General features: G+C 35.6%; 4 protein-coding genes, 1 long non-coding RNA gene and 1 pseudogene across 7 annotated transcripts; 3 read left to right on the forward strand and 3 right to left on the reverse strand.

Annotated features, from left to right (window-relative positions):
- The first annotated feature begins 675 nt into the window (after positions 1-675).
- Positions 676-6,109, forward strand: LOC110411962 (U-box domain-containing protein 13-like). The gene is given in 5 exon segments (XM_021422340.2): positions 676-1,117; positions 3,195-3,311; positions 3,717-4,172; positions 4,576-5,409; positions 5,411-6,109. Coding segments are annotated over 5 exon segments (2,001 nt in total). The 5' UTR covers positions 676-847; the 3' UTR covers positions 5,735-6,109.
- LOC149527470 (uncharacterized) lies at positions 5,762-7,173 on the reverse strand. The gene is made up of 2 exons (XR_016350981.1): positions 6,634-7,173; positions 5,762-6,200 (listed from the first exon to the last, which is right to left on the reverse strand). It is a non-coding gene; the product is annotated as an uncharacterized LOC149527470 (long non-coding RNA).
- Positions 7,174-9,833: 2,660 nt separating this feature from the next.
- Positions 9,834-11,848, reverse strand: LOC110412114 (Dof-type zinc finger DNA-binding family protein). Of its 3 annotated transcripts, none has more exons than XM_021422569.1 (2): positions 11,352-11,848; positions 9,834-11,169 (listed from the first exon to the last, which is right to left on the reverse strand). In XM_021422569.1, exons 1-2 carry the CDS (start codon positions 11,400-11,402, stop codon positions 10,261-10,263), a joined length of 960 nt encoding a protein of 319 aa, XP_021278244.1. In that variant the 5' UTR covers positions 11,403-11,848; the 3' UTR covers positions 9,834-10,260. The 3 variants fall into 3 exon arrangements, with proteins under 3 accessions (XP_021278244.1, XP_021278245.1, XP_021278243.1); XM_021422570.2 differs by having other exon boundaries at positions 9,834-11,151; positions 11,352-11,847; XM_021422568.1 differs by having other exon boundaries at positions 9,834-11,172; positions 11,352-11,846.
- Positions 11,849-18,946: 7,098 nt separating this feature from the next.
- LOC110411925 (heat shock cognate 70 kDa protein pseudogene) lies at positions 18,947-20,328 on the forward strand (annotated as a pseudogene).
- Positions 18,947-21,294, forward strand: LOC149527471 (heat shock 70 kDa protein 4-like). The gene is made up of 3 exons (XM_089782893.1): positions 18,947-19,160; positions 19,562-20,526; positions 20,917-21,294. Exons 2-3 carry the CDS (start codon positions 20,341-20,343, stop codon positions 21,292-21,294), a joined length of 564 nt encoding a protein of 187 aa, XP_089639019.1. The 5' UTR covers positions 18,947-19,160; positions 19,562-20,340.
- Positions 21,295-22,033: 739 nt separating this feature from the next.
- On the reverse strand, positions 22,034-24,061 carry LOC110412585 (uncharacterized). Its single transcript, XM_021423153.2, has 3 exons — positions 23,939-24,061; positions 22,564-22,749; positions 22,034-22,319 (listed from the first exon to the last, which is right to left on the reverse strand). The coding sequence occupies exons 2-3, from the start codon at positions 22,732-22,734 to the stop codon at positions 22,248-22,250; spliced, it is 243 nt and encodes an 80-aa protein (XP_021278828.1). The 5' UTR covers positions 22,735-22,749; positions 23,939-24,061; the 3' UTR covers positions 22,034-22,247.
- Between the last annotated feature and the right edge of the window lie 2,298 nt (positions 24,062-26,359).

The following is a 26,359-nucleotide window of genomic DNA, read 5'->3' on the forward strand; positions in this document are numbered from 1 at the left end:
TCTTTATTGTAATGTTTTTGGTTTGAAAGTAAGTCAACTACCTTTTTTGTCCACTATCGCCCACAAAAGTTTGGACACGAGGAAACTTGGCACGGTCAATATAGTTACATTAATTTTTTTAAAATTACTAATTTGGTAATAAATCTTAATGCTTTAATTTATCTTAAAATAATTAATCCTATTTTAATTTAAGAATTTGGAAGACATGATGTATAAAAACATTAATTAAATCGTTTTCGAAAATGAATTAGCACATTACCGTACACAAGTACAAATTTGAACCGTTCCAATTAAAGAAGCGCATGTTAGAGAACAAGAACAACATCCGATATGGGCCCGGCGGCCCGGCCTTAAATTTTAGTGCAAGTAAATTAAAAAGGATTACCATAAATCGAATTTTATGCTCAAATGTAGACGTGGAAAAATTTCAAATTTGTCTGAAAAAAACTGCATTGCACTGAATGCGAGACGAGGTTAGTTTAACTGAAAATCAACGAACCCTAGCCGAGCCGAGCCGAGCCGAACTAGGGACGAGGAGAGATTCGTAGACGGTAGACCAGGGAGCAACCATCCGAGTCTATCTAATCTATCTCCAGTCTCCTCTTTTAACCCGGTCCGGTTCAGCTAACTAAGCCGAGCCGGGGAAGAAAAAGGTCTAAAGCAGCATGTTAATAAACTTTTCCCTCTCGCTCATTAACTTTCTCAGTCTCTCGCTCTGTGTCAAAGTCTTCTCTCTAATGGAGACGAGTTTTTCCTCCTAGCTTTCAAAAACTTTAGCTTAATCTCCGTCCCAATCAAAACCTTCAAGTTTGAAAAAACTCTGCGTTTAACGAGATCTGGATTCAGAATGGAGGAAGAGAAAGGAGCGCTGGTGCAGAGCTTGATCGATGAGGTGAACCAAATAGCTTCGATCGGCGATTACAGATGCCCTGTGAAGAAGCAGTATTGCAATCTCGCTAGGAGATTGAAGCTGTTGACGCCAATGTTCGAGGAGATTAGAGAAAGCAAAGAGCAAATCCCTGAAGAAACTGTTAAAGCTTTGGTCTCGTTGAAAGAAGCTTTGGTTTCGGCTAAGGAGTTGCTCAGATTTGGCAGTGAAGGCAGCAAGATTTACCTGGTGTGTGAGTAATGTAATTTGAAATTTTTTTCCTTTTCTTTCTTGGATCTGTTTGGCTGCTGAGAAAGTGGAGAAAAATTAGCTTGTGAAGTGCGTGGAAACAGTCAGATTATTGCTTGCAATAACATTATCTAAAATCTATTGGTAAATATTACGCTAAAATTTAGCTTAGTCTAAGAATGGAGTACAAAATTCTAATGTGAATATTTGCTGCTGCATTTTCTTATAAATTTAAAATTAAAATTGATTTGGTTCTTTCTTTTTCCTTTTAATTATTACTAGGAAAAAAAAACCACACGACACCTAATAAGTAGATATATTAGCCACAATTCATCCTTCTTTCTTGTTCTTTTTACAATTTTTTTGTATCATCTAATAATTATTACGAGAAACTCTTGTCAGATTTTCAAGTGTCATAGTCATCGATATATGCAAGGCTGAAGTAGAATCTCTACTCCTGCGATAGATTTTTTCCCCTAAGAAATTATATAACGTTGTTAATTGAATTTACGATTGTCCCTTTATGTGTGGATTGTTGTGAAATCTGAATCATTCATTTAATATAACCTTCTCTATCCCCTCTTGATACCATGCTATATCAAACTAGGGATTACCTTGTCTCTTGTTATATTTTATATGCTTAACTCTGCGCGCTTGTAATATACGGTTTAGAATCTAACCTGTGTCATCATAGGAATTATAATTTGCGGCTATCTGTTGTCAACATGGTATATTTGAAAACCTGTGACAACTAAGGAGAATGTGTCACCACTGGACGAAATTGACTCTTCCATTCTGATTTTGTATAGTTCTGGTTGGTCTGTTTCTGGTCTTTGATCCAGGAGGTTCTTGAAGGTTTTACTGGTTTCGGGGAAGAAACTGAATAATGAGAGGGAGAGATGGAGGACTGGTAAGAGGAAGGAGAGAGATGGTAAGGGGGAGAGGAGGAGGTGGTTTACTTATCCCCAATATATGGCTCCTAAGTCCTAAGTTTCTGGCCTTGATGCTATTTTTCTGAGCGTTTCTGCAACAGCAGCTGTACTCAATTGGGTTGTAACATTCATTGATTTTGCTGTGGTTTTTCTTGGAATCATCAATTTATGGCTCAGTATATGTTATCCATTCTTACAACCGGAGGGAGAGAGAGATCTGTTTTGCTTGGAATCCCCAATATATGGCCTTTTACATTTGGGGTTGGTTTTGCTTCCTGTGCATTTCTGTGTCAACCTTCGTGTTGGTTTGTCATAGACATAGATTTTGGTGTTTTACTGTCGAGGTTGACAAACAAGTTCACCATAACATTTCTCCTCAGCACCACTACTTTGAGATTGGCAGTAAAGAGGGGAATTGGAAGTGGCTGCAGGCCATTAATGTGCTTGAATCATGGTATAAATACTTTACTGAGGCAGGGAGTGGGTATGCTTTTCTTTTATTGGTTGTGAAGCCAAAGTTTCATGCACTTTGTTATGCCAGACTCTGAAAGTGATCTACGTGCACCCATTTTCTGTTGAAAAGTACTGGCATAACTAGATATAAAGTTCTGAGGATGAAATTTCACTCTTATATTTTGCTCATGTCCCATGCCACCATGCTAGAGCAATTCAATTTATGTCTAACTACTGCTTTCGTCTCCCTTTCAATCTTTATTTAAGCATACGGAATGCAATAGTTTCTCTTTGCTCATCCAATCTGGAGTGCTATTACCCTACTTTCAGTTGTGGCTAAGATTGACGCTCATGTCTAGCAAGAAAATTATGGTCTCAGAATTTCAATCTTTTAAAATGACCAGTAACATGTTTATTTATTTTTTCTATATATTCTAATATTTGGTTACTCTATAACTAGGGAGAGAAGTCCCGAGTATGTAGCCACCAGAGAATGTGTTTCCGTGATCCAGTTTTTAATCAATATTGTGGTATATTATTAATTTTTGCAAGATTTATTTATTGCTAAAAGAATTTTTTTAAAAAAAGTTCTGCTTAAAGCGACAAAATTTAGCCCAAACCACTAATATGTTGATGAACGGGTTTGTGGCATTTGACCATTGACTTATAAACTATATTTGTTCTGTTTACAGGTTCTCCAGAGGGAGGAGATTATGCATAAATTTCATGAATTGACAGCTCAATTGGAGCAAGCTTTGAATGCAATCTCCTATGAGAATCTTGACATATCAGATGAAGTTAAGGAACAGGTATAGATCTATCACCAGACATGTGTTTGGAAGAATTATGCTGTTCACATTTCTTTCTCATCGTGCTATGTCATATTAGGTCTTTTGCTGTGTAGACCTAAAGATGATTACTTGAATCACAGTCATCTTAGACATGGAAACAAAATGCCCTCAAGCAATCACAGTAATTGTGATTATTTTAGTTCTTCTGGAGTTGCATATGATTTGAGAAATTAAAGATGATGTGGATAGAAATAAGCACAGTAAGACTGAAAGAGAGCAACCAAAACTACGTCTATTCCTCTCTTAACACAATTCAACCAGAGTTTGAGAGTCCCTGAGCAACCTCAGGCTAATTCATTATCTCATTTCATATTCTTTTTGCTGAGAAAAAAAGGCTTACATGTGTTATATTTCTATATCTAGGTTGAGCTTGTTCTAGCTCAGTTCAGGAGAGCTAAAGGAAGGGTTGATGCACCTGATGTTGAGCTGTATGAGGATCTATTATCACTCTACAACACGACCAATGATGCAGCAGCAGATCCAGATGTACTGAGGAGATTGACTGAGAAGTTACAATTGGTGGGAATAACTGAACTTACACAAGAATCACTAGCGCTACATGAGATGGTTTCAGCCAGTGGTGGAGATCCTGGGGAAACATTTGAGAAGATGTCAAACTTATTAAAGAAAATCAAGGATTTTGTACAAACAGAAAATCCTAACTTGGATGCTCCCACAAGAGAAAAGAATCTTCTTCCTAGTAGCTGTGGACAAACAACCAGTGATGGAAATCACAAGAGTCCAGTTATACCAGAAGATTTCCGCTGTCCAATTTCCCTGGAGTTGATGAAGGATCCTGTCATTGTTTCAACAGGGCAGGTATATTTGTCGTGTATTTTCTGCTCATTATGAACCCAGTTTTTCTTTTCTTTTAATTCTTTTAAATCATTTTCAGTCTTGAAAACAACCTCCTGCCTCCTTTACTTGCTTAAATGTAAGTAATGTGCTTGGTAAATTTGTTTTATTATTGACTTAGCCTGTTGCATCACATTACATTGTCATTGGCTGCCATTAGTTTATCTGGCCAAAAGTTAGTTCTCAAAATGGGCCTAGTCATATGATGATTCTAATTAAACTTGGGGTGGCTGTAGAAAATGGATGCCAACTTAATGAAGTTTTACGATACTGATTTTGGACTGCACATGTTTGTAGAGGCTGAAGACTTGTTTACAATTACCTTGATGCTATATTTTTAACAGGTTTTATTATTCTCTTCTGCTAGACATATGAACGATCTTGCATTGAGAAATGGCTTCAGCAAGGGCATGGAACATGTCCGAAGACACAGCAGACACTCAGTAGCCCTGCCCTTACGCCCAATTATGTGTTACGTAGTCTAATAGCTCAATGGTGTGAGGCAAATGGCATTGAACCACCCAAAAGACCCAGTAGTTCTCGACCCAGTAAAACAACATCCACCTGCTCACCTGCTGAACGTACCAAGATTGATATTCTCCTCCGTAAGCTCACATCCAGCAATCCTGAAGACCAAAGAATGGCTGCAGGTGAAATCCGTCTTCTTGCCAAACGCAATGCAGATAATCGTGTGGCCATTGCTGAAGCTGGGGCCATACCTTTCCTTGTGAGCCTCCTTTCAACACCTGACTCACGCACCCAAGAACATGCTGTAACAGCACTTCTTAACCTTTCCATTTGTGAAGAAAACAAAGGGAGTATCATATCCTCTGGAGCTGTTCCTGGTATTGTCCAGGTGCTTAAGAAGGGGAGCATGGAAGCTAGAGAGAATGCAGCAGCCACCCTATTTAGCCTTTCAGTAGTGGATGAAAATAAGGTGACAATTGGCGCCTCAGGAGCAATCCCTCCACTAGTGACGCTGCTAAGTGAAGGTACACAAAGGGGCAAAAAGGATGCAGCGACAGCACTCTTTAACTTGTGCATTTACCAAGGGAACAAAGGAAAAGCAGTGAGGGCTGGAGTTGTGCCCACGCTAATGCGTTTGTTGACAGAACCTGGAGGTGGAATGGTTGATGAGGCTCTCGCCATACTAGCAATACTTGCTAGCCATCCTGAAGGGAAGGCAGCCATTGGAGCAGCAAGAGGCAGTGCCAGTTTTGGTAGATGTTATTGGAAATGGGTCCCCAAGAAACAGAGAGAATGCAGCTGCAGTTTTGGTGCACCTTTGTGCGGGAGACCAACAACATTTAGCAGAGGCCCAAGAACTAGGCGTGATGGGTCCTTTGGTTGACTTGGCACAAAACGGTACAGATAGGGGCAAGCGGAAGGCTGCTCAATTGCTTGAGCGGATGAGCAGGTTTCTTGAGCAGCAAAAGCTGGCACAGGCGCAAGCTGAGGCCCAAGCACCGCAGTCTCAGGCTCAGCAGCCGGCGCCACCCTCTGTGGCAAACGCTGTTGATAGCTGAGGTTCATTTTGCCCTAAATTTTTGTTCTTTTGGTCACCTTGTTTCTCTTTTGCCGTATTGAAGGAGGCAGCTTTGCTTCGAAAGAGGAGGTGGAAGATCACCTGTCCAACCTGTAAGTTATTCATTTGTTTGTGTGGAGAAATATATTATTCACAGAACCATCAAAGTGCCGGAAAAACACCAAAAAAAAAAGAAAAAGAAAAGGGCTGAGTAGTACTCGACATGTATGTGAATTGTACCATTATAACATATGTCCGACTGTAATCATCCTCAGTTTTTTATTGGAGAGATGTTTCTTGTATTCACTTGAACTTTGTTTCCAAAGTCACTAGTCATATGTAACCAAAAAATAAAATGATTCATCTGCTTGCTCAAGTGCAACCTTTGTCCACTCGAACTTCATTCTGCATTCTCTCTTTTCTACAATGCTAACTCACTTTGCTCCAAGCCGCTATTCTCTTAGCACCTTGTTAGATTAAAACTCATTTACAACATTCATTAAGTTAAATCGAAAACAAGGAAAGTCTATATATAATTTACAGTACTTGACCCAATTATATAGTATTAAGATATCTTTTAATCAGATTTGGGATAGTGTTGGGGTAGGGATTTTAAGATACTTTTTATTCAAATTTGATTATAAATAATTATTTTATATTAAATTTTAATTTTATATTTTTTTATTATTTATGAATTAGTTATAATTAATGTAATATTTATTAAAATTCATTATTATTCTAAATTGAATTTTAAACTTTATTTCTTTTTGATGAAATAATCTTAATTTATTAACTTAATTTCGGTCAATAAAATACATAAAAATTTATTTTAAATTTATTTCAATCAAATTCGTATTCAAATAATAAGTGTTAATTTTTTATTGAAATACTTCCACTTACCATTCTTATGCGTATAAGCTTTCAAATTGCTTAATTAAACTGATTAGTGATCGCCACAGCCGGGGAACTCAATTCGTGACGTGGCAAGCATGGTCAGAGTCGGACTAAAATCTTTAGATTTTGGGCGGTTTTGGCGGGTCTGGGGAAAGGATCTGAGCCAGCTCATTTTGGTGGTGGACGACGCTCCTGCTGCTGCTGGTTCCTGCGTTGAAAACAACTTTTGCCTCGCTCTTCGTGAGAGGGCCTAACCTTTTACACATGGGCCGGCGGAGATAGCCTTTTGCCAAGATGAGTGGACCACGCCATCGAAGTATTTAAACAGAAGAAAGAGAAAAAAAAAAGGATGGACCACTCTTATTCGGCTGTTTCATGACAGATAGTTAACCCTGTTTCGTGGGTTTTCTTTTCAAGAAATTCTTTTAATCATCTAATATGACATCTAACTAACAAATCCATATTTGATACAGTAGCTGTAATAATTTTTTCTAAAAAAAGATTAAATTAAATTACTTTTATTAATTTAATTTAAAATTAAATAAACAGATTAATCGTGAATAAAATAAAATAAAATTTAATATTAATGACAGTCAAGACGATTTATTTGTCGCTGAATGTTAGGAAGGTTGTCAATTTGATTTTTGAAAATTTTTAATATTTATAAATATTGAATTTTAATTAGATTATTATAAAAAAATTATAATCCATTATCATATCGAAAATCTCATTTCATTCTAATAGTTAGAAGTTTGAATAATCTTTTTTTTATTAAAAATTACTTTGAATACAATTTATTTTTGTTACTCTTTGTGAGTTTTTTGTTTAATTATTCATTAAATTTATCAAAAAATAACCCCACATGCTCTAACTAATATCAAGAGAATCGATAATATATAATTATTCCTACTTTTCTTAAATAGCTATTTCATGAACTAAATAATACAATAGAAGAAAATGAAATGACCATTCTTCCAAACTCAACAGGTTGAATAACCTGTGGCAGCAGGCAAGAGTTCATAAAAATCAGTTCACACTGCCTTAAACCCTAATAACATTCTACCCTGAACCCTAATGTGAAAGTGGGTTGATGTTCTTTCTGTCATTCCTCAACCTAATTAAACATGTTCTGTACTTTGTAATTCTGCATTTGACATTTTTACCTCAATTTTTCATTGAAAAAAATTTCACTTTCTTTTTCTGTTTTGTGTTCTACTAATTCATTCCTTCCTCTCCCCACCTGCTCTCATTATCAAGCCCTATTTCTCTTCGTGGCTGCTGTGGTTGAATATGGAAGGGCACCACAGCCAACCCAGCAGACACACCCAAGAAGTAAAACTCGAAATGCAAAGCCAGGATAAGGCTTGAGTCACCATCAAATACAAAAGCTTGGGCCTTGCTTCCACTTCCAGATGCCAAATTTGAATAGGCCGAACTCACGCTTTCATTCCTGCATGCCATAAATGTTGAGGATTCTACAGAGATAGAGAGTTCAGGATAGCAACGAAGAGTCGAAAAAGCTAAAGCTGGGTGATATAGATGGATATAGAGAAGACTGAGGAGAACATTTTCACGCCTATCCAAGTTGGTCATCAAAAAACATAAACTGATACTCCAACAGAACATCTAAGCTTGGAATTCTGCGCCCCTCTCCTTCTCTTTTCGGTGCTATTCTTCGTACCACAAATCCCCACCAAACTCTCTCTCTCTCTCTCCCTTTCCTTTTCTCTCAGTTTCTCACTCTCTTCGCTTTCCAATTCCCCACCCAAATGGTTCCACATTTTCGTCATCACCCCAAATTTTACTAACTGTTTTTTCACTTTCTAGGTTCTGTGCCCAACTGACTATCATGAAGAGAGGATTTTGCTTTATTCGTTGCTGCAAGGCAGTAGCCTTGGTCCTTGCAAAAAAGCAAATACACCCCCCCCCCCCCCCCCCTCTTGATTCCTTTTTCTTTTCTTCCTGTTAAGACAAAATCAACCCCAGTTGGGTTTTTAATATTATTTTATCTTCTACCGTGTGATTATTAGTTGGAAGATTTTGCACCTTTAATTCCTTTTATTAAATCTGATCTTTCGTTTTCTGGAATCACATTTGAAGGTCACCACACAGAAAAGAAAATTGAGAGACAGAGCAAAAACAGATGTATGTTTCAAAAGGTTTTCACCTTCTTTTGACCACCTTAGTTTAAAAGAACTTAACAACATTATTCTTTCTTTAAAAATTCTAGAGTACTTCACACACTTTGGTTGGAACTTTGGTTGAAAATGGAATTGCATGGTTTTGAGTGGGATCTTTGGCGTTTTCTTTGGATTCCCTTTGTCTTTAACTTGAAACTCTAACTTCCACAGGCCAACGAAATTAAGCCATGGCCATATGTATATCCCACATGATTCTTATAATTACAAAATCATGAAATCTGTTATATACAAAAAGATAAGGAAATTCTCTCCCAGCTCCGTCGTGCACAAACTTAGATGCATGGCTTGGTGAACGGATTTCTTAATTTGAGGAGGATAAAGACTCACAAGAACTAACGTTTGATAAAAACTCACCTAATACGAGCTTTATTTCAAGCTTTCCGACGTACAAGAATTTGAAAAACATGGGCAATGGAATCAATATCCAACAATCAACAAGTTCCAGATGCAGCATGAGACATCGATTTCAAGTTTATAAACATGCTCGAGGCAGCATGGAAGGAGATTATCGTGGACTGGTGCAGAGTGAAATAAGCTTCTCAACTTCACAATCATGGTGGATATAAATATCATGACTGGGAGAGAGAAATATATGGGGATCTACTGGTGCATGTTATAGAATATATTGTGTCAAGTGAGATTTCACTTGTGGTTTTCCTTTGGCTGAGAAGCCAAGATCGCAGATGAGTTCACCAACTTTTTGTTCAGCTAGAGTTGCAAGAAGTTTCCTTAAAAAAAAGCCAGGAAAAACACATATGCACCAAAATTTAACATGATTTTATGCAACTTACACAACAGTGTGAATCTCAACCTTTTTTCGCACAGGACATGGATGGCAGTCCTAAGTGCTCTCTGGAAGAATATTTTCTTGCTTATTCTTCCAATGAACATTTTATCGAAATGTGGGTGATTTGATGAATTGCAGAAAGGACTCTATGTTTCTTCTTAGTGATGCAACGTTGTACTAACAGTAATGCAAAGAAGAAAACCGACATGAGAAAGAAGTTACCATAAAGGATAATTTCACAGAGAAATTAGTTTATCATGTCAGATAACAGATCCCATAACTTCACACACAAACATAGACAAATCTGGAAACAAGCCCATGCAAACAAAAACCAAAGACATAGCTTAAGATCAAAAACCCAAAATATATATGAAACAACATTAATTCTACCAATCTTTTTTTCTTCCATAGATGATGATGATGATGATGATGAAGAGACAAGTTCCTCACTGAACCGTGGAATTTCACCATCCATTATTTAATTTCTGATGTTGGAGCTTCTGTGAGCTAGTCAAGGTGATCAAAGGAACATGCGACTTTATGTCAACTATCTCTCATTAACGCTGTTGTGATAAGTACTGGAAGAACCTGAAGCTTCAAGATCAGCTTTAAGCTGCTGTCTATCAAGAAAGATTTGAAACTTAGCTATAAGAGGTGATTAGTATTAGAAGAGTTGAGACCTGATAAATTATCTGTCCAATTATTTCCTCCCCAGTACTGATTATTCTCCGAAACACCCAACAGTTGTCTTGATAGATTTAGCCCTTGGTTATTTTCCATTTTCACTGGAGCTGTCTGAGAAGCCCTAGAGCTCGAACTCATGGAACGAAGAAGCTGGCTTTCTCCGACCATGGAAGATGATGCTTCCATACCCTCACTTTGAAATGGATATAAACCATTAGCTGGCTCAAAGAAAGGAAACTGCTGATGATGAGTTCCTTCTGCTGAAAAAATAGCACTGCTCATGCCTGAGTTAGTTCCTATCTGAAACCCCATATCAGCTTGCCCACTAGCACCAGTACTTGTCGCCCCTATCTGCCCTTGAATTCCACCAAAGTTTAAGCCAATATTTCCCAAACCATACTGAGAAAAATTTTGTAAAGAAGCCATGAAGGGTAAATGAGGTGTCTGCCGTGGCAAATGGCCAGAAATTTCAGAAGGAATATTACCAGCACTTGTTGAATTTGAATTACCAACTTGCTTCTCCGCAGAAGCTGAGGATTTTGAGCTACTGCTTTTATTTTTCTTGTTTCTTCTGCATCCTCCGCCGACTGGAACATTCCTAAGGGCACCCCCTCTAGTCCAATACCGCCGACATGTCTTGCAAAAGTGGCGCGGCTGTGAGAGGCTATAGTTATTGAAGTAGCAAAACTTGGTGTTGGTGGACTCACATCTTGGACACTTCAAGGCAACTTCCGGCTGTGGAATCTTGGCTAGCCTGGCTCGATCAGCCATGGAACCAGGCCTAATGGAGCCAGCACCAACTCCAACATGATGAGGAGGTGGGGGAAGCTGAGGATTTTCACTCCCAGTTCCCTGTTGAATATGATTAGTCTGCTGCAAAAATATAGATAATCCAAAGTAAATTGTTTATAACTGTAAAGAAGAAAATATTTGGTATATTCAGGAAAAGATCACAAAGGAATAGGAATATCTATCTTTTTAATCTGCTTTATTTTGGGTGCAGAGGTTGTGGATAGAAATTGATGATGAAGAGGAAAAAAAAAAACCCTTACCTGCTGCCAGTTGGGAGGATCTAAATAGACTGGAACAGATGAGAAAACCATGGTTAATTTTTTTGCTCTCTTTTTTCTTTTATAAAGGTTGATGGGTTCTTTAGGAAAAATAAGGTGGAGAATCACACTAAGGGAATACCGGAGGCCAAGAAAGCAAAGAGAAAAGAGAATTAAAGAGAGGAGGGAGAAGGAAAGATAGAGAGGGGGGAGGGGGTGGTGGGAGGGGGCTTTTGTTTATTTTGCTCTTATTCTTTCATTCTCCCATCTCCCCTTTTTGTTTTTATTATATTTTTAGGGTTTTGAGTGGACGAAGTTTTTCTTCGCCCATAAGCTTTCTTTCTTTGATGCTGAGGATTGTTCTCAGTCTTAGTGCTCCAAAGGAGAGTTCATGCATGGGAGACAGAGAAGAGAGAGTGTGTGAGCATATAACACCATAGCAAGAATTTATCACCCTTTTGCCATTATGGTGGGATCGCCTTAGGATTAATCAAAGGTAGCCTTTAGCCACCCATTTCCCCATATGACGTTAACACTCTCTCTCTCTTTCTATATATATATATATATACACCATGAGTTTTATGTTGTATTTTTATTTAGAGAAGAGAGATTCGATACATAATTCTTTAAACAGGAAATACATATGTCCGTAAAAGCCTTTAAGGGTTATAATTTTACTTTTCTTAAACTATAGATATTGCAAAATGTCCTACTCTTTGGTTACAGTTTGTATATTCTCGAGCTCCCCATGAACTTCTCCTTTTCCTTGAATACATGATCATCTTTTCAATTGAAAGCCTTAATTATGTATTGCTGCTTTCCTTTTGGCCAGCGCTTATATATTATTAAATTTGAGATAACATACTCATAAGTACCAAACCAAAGCCATTTCCTCAGGCCTCTTTAAGCTGTAGGTGGGCTAGCTAGGAGCGACTCGTGGTGGGTTGAATCTTTTCCTCGAGGCCTACCATCTTCAAACTTCATTAGACATAAATATCTCTTATGAATATATATAAAATGAGATTAAGACTTGTTAATCCATTGTGGTAGAATTGCTTAAGAATATTTTCAAAAAAAGAATTGCCTAAGAATAAGCTTTACACCCTTTTTTATGAACCTGGAATTTGCATGGCTGCGTTTGGTTCCATGGTCATCCATTAATCCTGTCTTTTTATTTTTAAGAGCAATAGAGAATTTTATTAATAGATTGAAAGGGGTGGAGGATCCATCCATACAAGATTAAGAATTCAAAAAAGTCATATGAACAATTAAGAGATAAAAACCCAAAAAGATCTTTTGGGTGAAATATCTCGATATTTATTATAATTTGTCAATCATTGAGTTTGATTCTTTAAAAAAATATGTAAAATGAATATCCTAAATTCTACACTTGTAAATTTAATTTCAATTAGATTGTATATGAATTTTATTCTCAAAGGAACACTACGTTTGTTGGTACTTATTGACTACCACTTTTAGAATCACTCTTAATAATTAATGAGCAGGAAATGATCTCAGTCTTTGTTAATATGCATGCATTGCATAAGTAAATATACAAAAGCTTAGATACCCTATTTGTAGTTTTTTCTCGAATTAAGAACAGTTATTATAGTTGGTTAACCTTGCTAGTGGACAAGTTACTTTTTAATTCCTTTTCGGCTCTCTTGACTTTGTTTTTGGGGTTAGCTTGCCTTCACTTAACCTGTTCATTACATCATTTTCTCAATTATATAGTGGTATAAGATCTTTTCAAGTCAATTAAGCACATCTATATATGCCTTAACAAATTCACAATAAAGCTATCGCTTTCAGTTAAAAAAGAAAAGAGAAGAAAAATAGAAGACGATGGGTTTATCCAATCGTCATCAACTGTTGTTTATGCTTCATTAAAAATCTTTGTCTTTAAACTTTAATGCTTAGACCATGCATGCTTTTTCTTAAAAATTTGAGGAACACCAATTTGCAATTTGTCTTTCTCCTCCTTTCCCTCCTTATTCCTATATCCTTTTCCCCGTTGAGTCCCCCTTTTATTGGATTGAGACAGCATAGAGAATACGTGGAGAGAAATTATGGAAATTACTTTGGTTGGATAGAGGGCACGACAAAGATATGGAAGGAGAAACATGAAGCCATTAGCCATGCATATCTTCTTCGATAAGGAATCTGGTTTCTGTGCATAAAAAGAAAACATTAACTGTTCTACATTCAATGAACTGTGATTTATTTCCTAGATCTATTGAAATTTAAGATTCGAAATTTTTTGTTTTCTTTGTATCTCTCTGTATATATAAATAGATCAAGGTATGGTATTATTAAATTCAAGTTTGGATAAAAAATTTAATTATTTTTGTAAATATTAGGAAAATCTACTTGGAGATATATGTCTATTCAAAATTTTCTTAATATATAGTTTTTAAAACAAAAAAAATGCTCGGCTGCTTCTTAATATATAGTTTAATTGGCAAGAAAAACTCAGAATAATAAGTTCCCAATTTTGCGAAGAAAGACAATCATGAAAGATATGATTGTCAGTTGGATTATGTTTTAGTACAAATTAATACCTTAAACATTAGAACACGTTTTTATGAACATTCCTTCAAAGTGATATTTTATAGTAAATACAAATAGAAATGATTAATAAATAAATGAGAATGTGCCAATCAAACCTTACTAAAGTATATCATATAACTTTAATAGTAGTGTTTTGGATGCTTGATTTAGCAATTTTTTTTCCCTCAGCCAATCAAATATTTGCACTAGATTATTGAAAACAGTACAATATAACGTGATTTACTTAATAACGATACTCTCAATGCTTATGTACCAGAATTAGTTACACGATGTGAGATTATCCTACTCACATGCATATGTTCCCAAAAAAAAAGAAGTTATTAAAACAAAGATTGAAATAATTAAGATCTCAAAGTAAGGCATAATTATATATAATGCACATGAATTGTTAACATAATTTAATTTAGCTAAAGATTAATAACTCCATATATGCTCTAACAATATAGTTTTTTTTTTCATAATGTCACATCGAATCTATAGCTAAATTATGAGTAATCAATGAAAGTATACTTTTTTCTTTAAAAAAAAAGTATTTTTCTCTAAGAAAGAGATTGGAAACTTGAGTTTGAGTTTTAATTAATATGATATATAGCAATGTTGGAAAGTTGGGTAAAGCATCTAACATCATTTCATGAGAAAAGTGATTAGGTAAAAAAAAAATTCTTTAATTAGGTTTAAGCCTTACTACTGGAAAAGGAAAGATGTAGCAAAGAAAACTCTTCCTTTGGGAGTAGGGGAATGAGAAAGACAGAAATAGTCTCAGCACAGTACGTAACTCTACTTTCCAACACCAAAAAAAGAGACCCATTATGGCCTTGATCCATCATTATTTGTGTTAGCTTTCTTTCTATTTCCCCAAAATTCTGATACGGCAAGCCAAGACCCCACTTCCTCCTTAACGAAGAGAAATCAACTCTTATCATTTTTTTCCCTTTATTGATTATTTATTCTCCTTTTTTTTTCTTTTCGATTATTTTTTTGAAGGCTAAATCATTCTTGAACAATGTACATTCCAAGTGAAAGGAAAATGGGCAGCAAGCCTATGGCTTAGAAACTCTTTTATTATTATTTTATCATGTGGCGACAAAGGGGAAAATCAACATCAATCTTTTATCTCCTTTTGCTCTAGTGAGATGCTAATGGTCGGGATTCCATAGCCACGTCGGCTGCGGGTAGGTCCCATTGCGTAATACACTTTCTCATAACCAAAATCTACGGAATATATACGTTTGATTTGGACGGTGCCAAAAAGCATAATACCAACAACACCGCCACCATCTCTCAATCAATGCCCCTCCTCTATCTATTAACCCGACACGTGTCTCGCATAGTGTTCTTTTTGTAATTTTGTGCATCGTTTTATCATTAAGATTTATAGTACATGAGAAGAAATTAGAAGAAAAACTTCTTTTCTAGCCCTTCCTATTTCCAGTAAAATTATTGAGAATAAAATGGGTATATATATATATATATACAATTTTTAGTACATTAATAAATGAATGTTGCACTCCCTTTCTGTCTATTTTCTGATAAAATATATTTATTGTGGTAATATTAATATTGTATAAAGATAGATAAATTATATTCTCTTTTTCAATTAAATATAAATTGTATTAAATTGATATATAAACAAATCTGTAACTGAATCAGTCAAATCGAAAAAGTAAAAACGAAACAGCGAATACTCAAAGAAGTTTGCTGGGTAATGATAATTAATTTGTTTTAATATGACTCCTCTCACGTTCATTCTTACAAAGTTTAGTTTACTTTTTCTTAAATAATTATCACATTATATCAAGATTTAAGTGTAAATTAAATAATCTGTGATATGAAAGTGAACAAAAAGGGTAGTGATGAGGCAAACATCTCATATTCTCATTTCTCTACTTCTTGAGTGGGGTTTGTGGTTTATATATATATATATATATATATATATATATATATATGTCTTCCACGTGCATGTAGTTTGAATCTTATTTTTTGTTGGCATTATTCAATCTCTTTTAAGGTCTTTTGCTTTGCATGCATGATGCATCTTGCCTCCTGCAAATAGCAAGCAGATTTTTATCTCAAAAACGTGTATGAGTTTTCACTTATTGTAACATTAAAAGGTTCATGAGAATGCGAGTTGGTGGCTCTGGAATCTAATTCCCTATCAATTTTTGGACAGGGTACGGCCTTTCGCTCATTTTCATGCCCAAAAGCTACCCCTCCTGTCTCGAGATTTTTAGTTGGAAAGGAAGCAAATTTGCAGCCTTAACACATTCGACTGTCCCCTCCCTACCCTAATTGCACAACATTTGCCTAAAGAAAAAGTGCAATTCCGCGTATACACATGTAAAGTTTAAATATATATACATTTATTATCTTATTATAAATAGATAGCTTTATATGATAGATTAATCAACCCGTCGGAATTTGAACCTTACGTATGCTTTTACAATTAAACCAAATGTTTATGGATGTCATATGCAAACTAACTATAGTTTTGCAGAGAAGAGAAGAGTATAGTTTAACGGGGCCAGGGTTTGGTTTATATGTCCCCCAGGTGATGCAAGAAAGGATCCCAGGCTAATTTGTATTGTATGGATCTTACACTTGATGGAAAATGGTACAACACGAGGAGGTCAACCAGATGAGCAGACGTATGGTTTCCCACTCTGAGAAGACGACAGAGTACCTTGTCTGCTGTCAAAGACTGAATAACATGTGGCTGCGCGTTACATTTTGGATATCGGCCCCTTTCAGAAACAGCTCCCGTAACCAAAACTTTACCTCATAATTGCACATGCAAACCTGACACCAATAAGATGCTACACTATCACTTTTACATTGCTTCCCAAACAAGAGATCAGCGTTCAGCATACCCAAGGGGAAGACATTTGCCTTATAGCTAGCAGAAATTTTAGAGGACCAAAACGAAAACCACCGGAAGAGAAGCTAAGCTACATCTCCCATGATCTGTCTAAATCTGTCAATCTGATATCAGCATTCATAAACATCCTTGAGAGAGAGATCTAGGCAGTGAGATTCTGTTCTTTCAGGGGTTTTGGCATATTATGATAGGTAAAGCCTGGTCAAAAGAAAAGAATCGGTAATATTGACCAGCTTTAGATCCTTTGTTTTCTTTAGTTCCCTGTTAAAAAGGCAAGGCTACTGCCCAGTGTTGGCATCATCTGGTTGCAGTTCAAGCCCGTTAGGCAATAATAATTGTCCGTAGTGTAAGGTCCCCAAGCTTTAATACAGCTGGTGCCGGGTGATACTTGCAGAAAAGACATTTCCAACGTCAACTATACTAGCATAAGTGTATTCCTGGAGAATTCACGGCTAACTTAAGCCAAAAACGTTCTCATTCTTTCAATTATTCATTGGATTACATGACAAAAAGTTATTCCATCATTCCTTGCCACATCCTCCAGTCTGAATTCGAGTCCAAAATCTTAATGATCTCCCTCATTCAGCTTCTAGTGTCCTGTCTTTTCAAGCTATGATGAGTGGTTCATTGCAATGAAAGCAGCCATTTTTTCGTAAATTTAGCCCAAAACTAGCCCGTAAAGCCCAAAACTTGTTGAATCATGCGTTTTATCGGCTGAAATTGAGTATGGAATTCAAACTCCATTCCGTTCCGAAAAGAAAAAGGGGGAAATAGAGGAGGGAAGCTTTTCCCCACACCCAACAGGAAAAAATAAAGAAGTCTCAGCTTTTTGCTTTGTGCTTTTAACATTAATGTTATCAATTACAATACTGAACTAGATGAGGCTAGTACTTTGTTTTCCCTCTTTACTTTTTGATCTCTTCTTCTTTTTTCTTTTTAAAATGAATTTTTTTTCTTATTTAATCTCTAGATATACAACTGCCAAATTTTTAGAAACCAAACCTTTTATTGAAATTTGTCAACAATTTGGAAAAAGAAGCACTTTTCTTATTTTTCCTTGATTTAAACATGAAATAATTTTTTGAAAAATTAAATAGTCAACTATAAAATTACCCAAACCTTTTTTTTTCATCAATATTTCCAATAATTTCTTTTAAATAATACTAGTACTCATTGCAATTTGGGGTATAGAGTTGCATACAAAACCCAAACTAATCATGCAAATTAAGCTTCTAATTAAGATGGTTTTACATTTTATTAGAAAATTTTGATAGAACTAAAGTAAATAATATATTTAAACGTTTTAGAGACTTAAATAGTAAAAAATTCCTTAAACTATGTTTTTTGTTTTTCCAACTAAATATCTCATCTTTTATTGCACCCAAACAAAATTTTATATTTTGATTTGTATCCAAAAAAGCTTTAAACCTTCATAGAAAATTAATCATTTTCAAATCTAACGTTAATTGATATTGTATATTCATTTGACATATAACTTGACTTGTTAATATGATCATGTAGCAATCGACATCATCAAATGATCAAATGTATAAGTTGGCACATGATCATGTTAACGAGCCAAGTTTATGCCACATGGGTATAAAATATCAATTGATATTAATTTTAATCACAACAAATTTTTCATTTTAAGAGTGTTTTTTTTTGTATAAATCAAAGTTTAAAATTTCATTTAGATATAATAAAATATGAGAGACTTAATTGAAAATTGATCATTGTTCAAGAATTAATTTGCTGTTTAAGCCACCTTTAGACTACTATAGTTAATGATTTTCAAGTAGTAAAGTTTAAGGGAATGTTAGAAACTATGCTTAAGAGGGCCAAGCCCAATTAGACTATAAACAAACACAAGCTTCCTCCAATGGAAAAAATTCATCCCTGTCAAGCTTAAGAATACAAACACGAAAGTGCCCCAAACAAACCTTAACTTCCAGAGGCCATGCATGCATAACAGAAACGAAACTTCGAACCAGTTTGAATAGGGAAAACCCATCTCCATCAAACACGGTAGCCATCTCAAAACAGTTACTCGACATAAAGAGAACATTCTCGAAAACTCCAAACTACATTAACAGACTATCATATTTCTTCGTTTTCCTTTTTTGCTTTGAGTCTCCGCAGTAAGAGTTTTACGATGGCTAGCAAAGGTGAGGGATGGGCAATCGGGATCGATCTGGGGACTACCTACTCGTGCGTAGGCGTTTGGCAACATGATCGTGTGGAGATTATTGCTAATGATCAGGGAAACAGAACGACACCGTCTTACGTGGCTTTCACGGACAGTGAGCGTTTGATTGGCGATGCTGCTAAGAACCAGGTCGCCATGAATCCTACCAACACTGTCTTTGGTGAGGTGTTCTCTTTTTTCTTTTAATCCCATGTTTCCAGTTTAATGTTGTTGTAAGATAACATAAAATGATTTGAATGTATTCTGTATTAATTAATGCGCAATGTCACGTACATTACTATGCATGCATGGATTGTTATGTTTACGTGTTTATGTATACATGTGATTTAATGTTCTTCTGAAGTTAATATTATCATCTTATAATATTAAGATTGTCTCGGTGATATGATTTTTTTAAATTTTATTTTAACAAAATATTATTTTTAATATGAAGGAATTGTACAAATTAATCTCTAGATCGAATATTTGATTGGGAGTAAATATGTTGTCAAGTTTGTTGTTTGATAGTATGAAGTAATTATTAAGGTATAGCATTAATTGTTTCTAATCTTGTAACCCCAGATGCAAAGCGGTTGATTGGGAGGAGGTTTAACGACGCTTCCGTCCAAAGCGACCTCAAGTTGTGGCCGTTCAAGGTTTCCCCCGGCCCCGGTGACAAGCCGATGATTACAGTCACTTACAAAGGTGAAGAGAAGCAATTTGCTGCGGAAGAAGTGTCCTCGATGGTCCTCATGAAGATGAAAGAGACAGCGGAGGCGTATCTGGGTTCAACAGTGAAGAATGGCGTTGTCACCGTCCCTGCATACTTCAATGACTCACAGCGTCAAGCCACGAAGGATGCTGGCATTATAGCAGGGCTCAATGTCATGCGGATCATCAATGAACCGACCGCTGCTGCTATTGCTTACGGACTTGACAAGAAAGCCAGCAGCGTTGGTGAGAAAAATGTGCTAATCTTTGACCTCGGGGGTGGTACTTTCGATGTCTCTCTCCTTACCATCGAAGAGGGTATTTCCGAAGTGAAAGCCACGGCTGGAGATACACACCTTGGAGGGGAAGATTTTGATAACAGGATGGTGAACCATTTTGTGCAGGAGTTCAAGAGGAAGAACAAGAAGGACATTACAGGAAACCCAAGGGCGTTGAGGAGATTGAGAACTTCTTACGAAAGAGCAAAGAGAACTCTATCTTCCACGGCTCAAACCACTATTGAGATTGATTCTCTGTATGAAGGTATTGATTTCTACTCTACGATTACTCGGGCTAGATTTGAGGAGCTCAACATGGATCTTTTCAGGAAGTGTATGGAGCCGGTGGAGAAATGCTGAAGGGATGCTAAGATGGATAAGAGCACTGTACATGATGTTGTTCTTGTTGGTGGATCTACTAGGATTCCCAAGGTACAACAGCTATTGCAGGATTTCTTTAATGGAAAGGAGATCTGCAAGAGCATTAACCCTGATGAGGCCGTTGCCTACGGTGCAGCTGTACAAGCTGCCATTTTGAGTGGTGAGGGCAATGAGAAGGTTCAAGATTTGCTTCTTTTGGATGTCACCCCTCTCTCCCTTGGGCTGGAAACTGCCGGTGGAGTCATGACTGTTCTTATTCCAAGGAACACCACGATTCCTACAAAGAAGGAACAAGTTTTCTCCACTTACTCGGATAACCAACCTGGCGTGTTGATTCAGGTCTACGAGGGTGAGAGAACAAGAACAAGGGACAATAACTTGCTTGGTAAATTTGAGCTTTCCGGCATTCCACCAGCTCCTAGGGGTGTGCCTCAAATCACTGTTTGCTTTGACATTGATGCCAATGGCATTTTGAATGTCTCTGCTGAGGACAAAACCACAGGCCAAAAGAACAAGATTACAATCACCAGTGACAAGGGCAGGCTCTCCAAGGAAGAGATTGAGAAGATGGTCCAAGAAGCAGAGAAGTATAAATCGGAGGATGAGGAGCACAAGAAGAAAGTTGAGGCGAAAAATGAATTGGAGAATTTTTCATATAACATGAGGAACACAGTCAGGGATGAGAAGATAGGTGCTAAGCTCAATCCAGCTGATAAGAAAAATATCGAGGATGCAGTTGAGCAAGCCATCAATTGGCTAGACAGCAATCAGATGGCTGAAGCTGATGAGTTTGAGGATAAGATGAAGGAGCTGGAAAGCATTTGCAACCCCATCATTGCCAAAATGTACCAAGGTGCTGCTGCTGAAGCGGGTGGTGGAACCGGCGATGATGCACCTCCAGCTGGGGGAAGTGGAGCTGGCCCCAAGATTGAGGAGGTTGATTAAGAATGAAATATAAACAGGCCATATATAGCTGGATTCTAAGAAATCTTGATTCGGATCATCAGGATAATAATAACTTGGGCCATATTTCGATTTTGTTTTCAGCATTTTCTTTTTCTGAACTAGGTGGATTTAGAACTTAGATTACACATTTTAATAGATGTTCTCTTGAGATGGAACTATTTGCTAACTTACGTTGCTAATGTAAAGGTTTTTGCTCTGTTTCCCTGTGCTTATATGAGGATTTCCTTGCTTCTAAGGTTGAGATAGTTTTAGCCAACTTGCTTTCCAAGTCACAGCACCGCGCTGCTATTCAAGTGCAAGGACATAAAGTAAACGGAGACACTGACTACTGAAAGTTCGATGTTCTTCATAAGAATATACAGAGGGGAAGTAGCTAATTTTATTAGTCACAAACTGAATGCAATTCAAGTATTGAAAAAGTTCAAAGGCTGACAATAAGAAAACAGAGTAACATGAATTAGTACTTCGCAAAAGAGCTGTTTCTGACCCTGCTCTCCTGTCATTTGGTCTATACAGACACGGTAGTTTAGCAAAATGATAACAGAAAGGAACTTGATGGAGCTGGATGCAATCATTTCACATATGCAAAGCAACATGCCAAGGCTTTGAGCCACAAATCAAAGTGAGCTCCATGACATGATTTTCTACTTGTATCCATCATGTAGAGAACTCTTTCTGATATAGATTATTTATTGGTACTCCTCACAATCCTAGAGAATTGATTTAAGCTACATAAAAATTTTATTTAAAATCAATTTTCCAAAATTTTCATCAGCAACCTCAAAACAATCCAATCAGGTAATGATACATCATTGTTCTCTATCTAGCTAACAACCAATACACTTCTTCCTCTGCTAAACCACCAGAAGTGATGAACTTGAAGAATGATACATAAATTTAACATTCTTCTTACAAAAAAAAAAAAACTCACACTACTTCCTTCCCCTGTTAAGCCTCTGCAAGTGGTAATTGATGCTGCCCCAGGGCTTTCTGTTCTTGTTACTCTGCAAGAAAGTAAACAATATGTTTATGTAAGTCATGATGAATAAATAGCATAGAGAAAAGTTTTCAACATAACATGTTACAGTAAAGGACTTTTTTATCCTCGTTCTTCAAAACACATGAAGAAGGAGGATAAGTACTCCAGAGTTGGAGGTCAAGATGGGAATGATGATGTAAAGTAATTGAGGAGTTCGGGATTGGGGCCATTATTGATATAACTAAAAGCCCAAAACCAGAATTACATACCTGCGCATCCATACAGGCACTCAAAAGGTCCTTCTGCCGAACACATTTATCGTCATTATTCTTGTTAAGAGACAAGCAATTGAGAAATGATATCATTTCTTTCATGCAAGGTTTTGAGAGGGAGCCAAATTTCTTTGGGTTTATATATAGTCCACCAGCTTTCTTGCCCATTCTGTATGATTTAATCTATATGAACAGAACAAAAGAAATACAATGTTACATCCACTTCCTTTTAGTTCAACTCTAGTTCACATGAAACTGGTTGACAGTAAAGTTGCAAAAGCAGACATAAGACTGCTGAAACATACAATTCCTTAACAGTGGGATAAGCATGAGAGCAATAATTCACATGCACTACTTCAGATACTAATGACTTTAGCAATTAAATTCCTCGAGTTACCAGAATACTTGGCATGGTCCAGTGATAGGCCATATACAGATAAAATATGAGAGATTCACCAAGTCAACCTTGCTAAGCACAACAAGATCCTTTCAAACTGATGTTCTCAATCACACAACTTAAATGGCAGTTGGCTTTGGACAACGAAGAATAAATTCCTCTTCTGAAAATGTAACAGAATTCTCACTTGACTATAAAACTTAAACAAATGCAATCTTCTAATGCACAAAAGAGTATGTCTAGATCTACCAATATACTACCAACTGCTAACCTTCTGCTTTCTAATTCCCCCACTACCCTCTTTTCAATCTCTTTAAAACTTTGTCGATATACCCAACAACCGCATGAATACTTTCACTGCTGAAATACACACACATGCAACATTAACTCAAACCAAAATCTCAGTTCAGGGGGTTCATATGGATCACAGTAAAGCATAAAGCGCTAAATGCTGTAGATTTGACACTTCCTTTCACAATAAATACTAAAAATGCATATTACTGTTTCTAAATTCTTGTCCATTATATTTTTTTGATTAAACTATTTACATTCAGTAACAGTATAGCTAGAATTCAGAACTGATCAGCCAGCTGAAAACAACCACGCAGTCTTAACCCAAAACTTTTAACTATATCGTAATCTCGTATAACTGATAGAAAATTGTCAAAATGCTCAAAGATCACTAGTTTGCTCTCCTGATATCCCCAAAGAATAACTCTAAACAATCAATCGATCAATCAATCAATCAATTAACAAATGCATTCAATATTGCATGCGACCAAAAGAAGGAGCAAGAACAACAACTACCCATCTACCATCCGCCTTCGGAAAAGGAAATTTTCAAATAAACAACGATTAACTCAATCAGATAACTATCATCAAATTAATTTCTAAAGACGAACTTTCCTTCGAACCTTTAAATACAAACGAAAAATACAGAGAAATAATAAGGAGAAAATAAACAAGGGGACCTACCGGATCGGCAGCCTTCAATGGCAAAGAAGTTGAAGAGAAGAACGGACCGGTCGGCCTAGGGCTTTGTTTCTTTATCTTCTTCCTTTTTCTCCGCTGTTGTTCAATGAAAACCCGGTGGGTCGGATCCTGATGCAGCCCAAAGAAAAGGAAGTGCTGGGCCACCTATTCTGGTTGTGTTAGAGATATTTAGTTTTCATAAGCCCAGGTCTCAAAACAAGAACCACATGGGCCTGAAGTTGGCCGTTTTGACAAATAAAAATAAATAATTTAATATTAACACCATGTAAAATAAAAGTATTACATTACTACACTTGAATATTGCCATGATGATTTTAATAACCAATTGGAACATTTAGAAAATAATGCATTAAGAAAAATTTAAATAATATATTATTTTATAATTATATTCAATGAAATTCTTATATTTTTATTTTAGACTAAATTAACTCCTAACTCTAATAGTTGATAGTGAAAAATACCGTTTTTTAATTTTTATATTAACATAGTATTGACATGAATGATGAAAATGTCACATGATCATATCTTAGTATCGCGTTAATATATTATATCATTATTTATTATGACACATCAACATACTAAATCAACACATAAAATGAAAATTAATAATTTGATTAATAATAATTAATTAATTATTAATCATAATGATGTATTTAGCTCAAAATAAAAATATATTAATTGAAAATAATGAAAAAAATAAGAATTTATTTGTTTTGGGTAAAAATATTTTTTAGAAAACTTTTTCAGCACTCAACGATGTTTGGTAACTTAAAAACATTTTTACTTTATAAAAGATTTTACGAGTCAATAAAAATAAGGTCTATTGACTCCATAAATCGTCTTACGCCGTCGAGCAGCGTAAAACAATTTCCTTCCAGTTGAAAAAACAAAAGCTTCCTGCCTTAAGTCCCTTTTTTACCATTCTTTCCTCCACCCTCGATTTCTTCCATTGGCGATGTGAATAGCAACCTTTTTCTTCTCTAAATAGCCAAGTATGTTCTGCTCTCCTTCCTCCTTCAGTTCTGGAAATAAATCTCTCCTTTCTTCACTCTTTTTCTCAGGTATTTTGCATAAAATTTTTTGTATTATTAAGTTGAGTTGTGCGTTTATCTTGTTGTGCTTAGTGCCTTCTTCTATTTATAAATAATCGATCAACAATAACCCTTTATCTGATTTCTACATTATTAATATTTTTTGGCTAAAATTGGGGTTGATAGAAGTGATATGTTTGTGGCCTGGTGGTAGTCTTCATGGTTACTGCTCTGCTTTTTGTTGCCACTATACCTCTGTTTTTGTCTTTGATGGGTTGATATTTTTTCTTGTCCCCTATTTTGTGATGTAATTTCCAGCATCTCTGTTTTTCTTTTTCATTATGTTTCGACCATGTCTGTTGGCTTTTATTTTTGCTCCTGTGCTTAATAACTTTATAGATTCAAATTGAAATAAGATTGTTAGGCACCATTTGCTATTGCGCGTGGTTTAAGTGGATGAGGTTTTATATTGCTAATAAGTTTATGTAAGATGACAAATTATATTACTAATAGATTTTATTATTTAAAATAATATTTGTAAGATGTTTGTATGTTTGCAAGATGTTTTTAATTATATATGTAGTATGAATTTGTAAAATGATTAATGATATATTTTATTATTGATGTAGAATGTTTTTATCATGTAAGATTATTAATTTTGATTCATCTATTAATTTTTATATATTTTATTATTATATCATATTCTTAATATTAAAACTAAAGTTTTAAATGTTATATACAATTATTGCATATTAATATTTTTAGACCTCTAAAGATGTTAGAGTATTGGTAATTATATAATTTTTATAATTTTAGTGATAAGAAAATATTTTTCAAAAGATGATACGAACAACGAAAAATTGATTTTGATAATTTATCTAAATAATAAAAAATATTTAAATTTTTTATAAAATATTTAACACAAAAAAAATTTTCTTTCCGGTAATTTATTTTACAATTACAAAAAGAACTCGAAACTTTGTTAAATATTATACCAAACTATTGTATCTTCCTCAACAATGACTTCCACCAATCAACCTTTGAAATGATAGAAAATATTTCATCCCCATTTCATTCTTTTCATAATTTTATGTTATTATGGTAAGAGCCTAACTCGCATCCTCTCTCGTACATTTCCTTGTTCTCTCTATTCAAAGTTTAACAGTCTCTGACCTGTCTTATCATTATATTTTATATTTAATAATTTAATTATCTTTTCCTTTTTTGAAGGGGTTTTTTCCCACCGTACGTGTGTGAAATTAGACCAATGAATGATAATATCCGGTCTCACAAAGATCGTACATCATCTTATTTGCATTTGAGTGCCATGAACGTGACCATTTGGCCTTTAGATATTTTCTTTTTTCATGAG

The sequence above is a fragment of the Theobroma umbraticum genome, unplaced genomic scaffold (assembly GCF_002168275.2).
Source record: "Theobroma umbraticum cultivar Fairchild unplaced genomic scaffold, ASM216827v3 scaffold_95.0, whole genome shotgun sequence".
NCBI lineage: Eukaryota > Viridiplantae > Streptophyta > Magnoliopsida > Malvales > Malvaceae > Theobroma > Theobroma umbraticum.

What these genes read in the sequence shown, in the direction of transcription:
- LOC110412114 (XM_021422568.1), bottom strand. Translation starts at nt 11,402, where the DNA reads ATGGTTTTCTCATCTGTTCCAGTCTATTTAGATCCTCCCAACTGGCAG. An exon ending in ATCCTCCCAACTGGCAGCAG is followed by an intron (nt 11,173 to 11,351) that starts GTAAGGGTTTTT and finishes ATATTTTTGCAG; the next exon opens with CAGACTAATCATATTCAACA.
- LOC110412585 (XM_021423153.2), bottom strand. Translation starts at nt 22,734, where the DNA reads ATGGGCAAGAAAGCTGGTGGACTATATATAAACCCAAAGAAATTTGGC. An exon ending in GTGCCTGTATGGATGCGCAG is followed by an intron (nt 22,320 to 22,563) that starts GTATGTAATTCT and finishes ACTTTCTTGCAG; the next exon opens with AGTAACAAGAACAGAAAGCC.
- LOC149527471 (XM_089782893.1), top strand. Translation starts at nt 20,341, where the DNA reads ATGGATAAGAGCACTGTACATGATGTTGTTCTTGTTGGTGGATCTACT. An exon ending in GTGGTGAGGGCAATGAGAAG is followed by an intron (nt 20,527 to 20,916) that starts GTTCAAGATTTG and finishes GAGATTGAGAAG; the next exon opens with ATGGTCCAAGAAGCAGAGAA.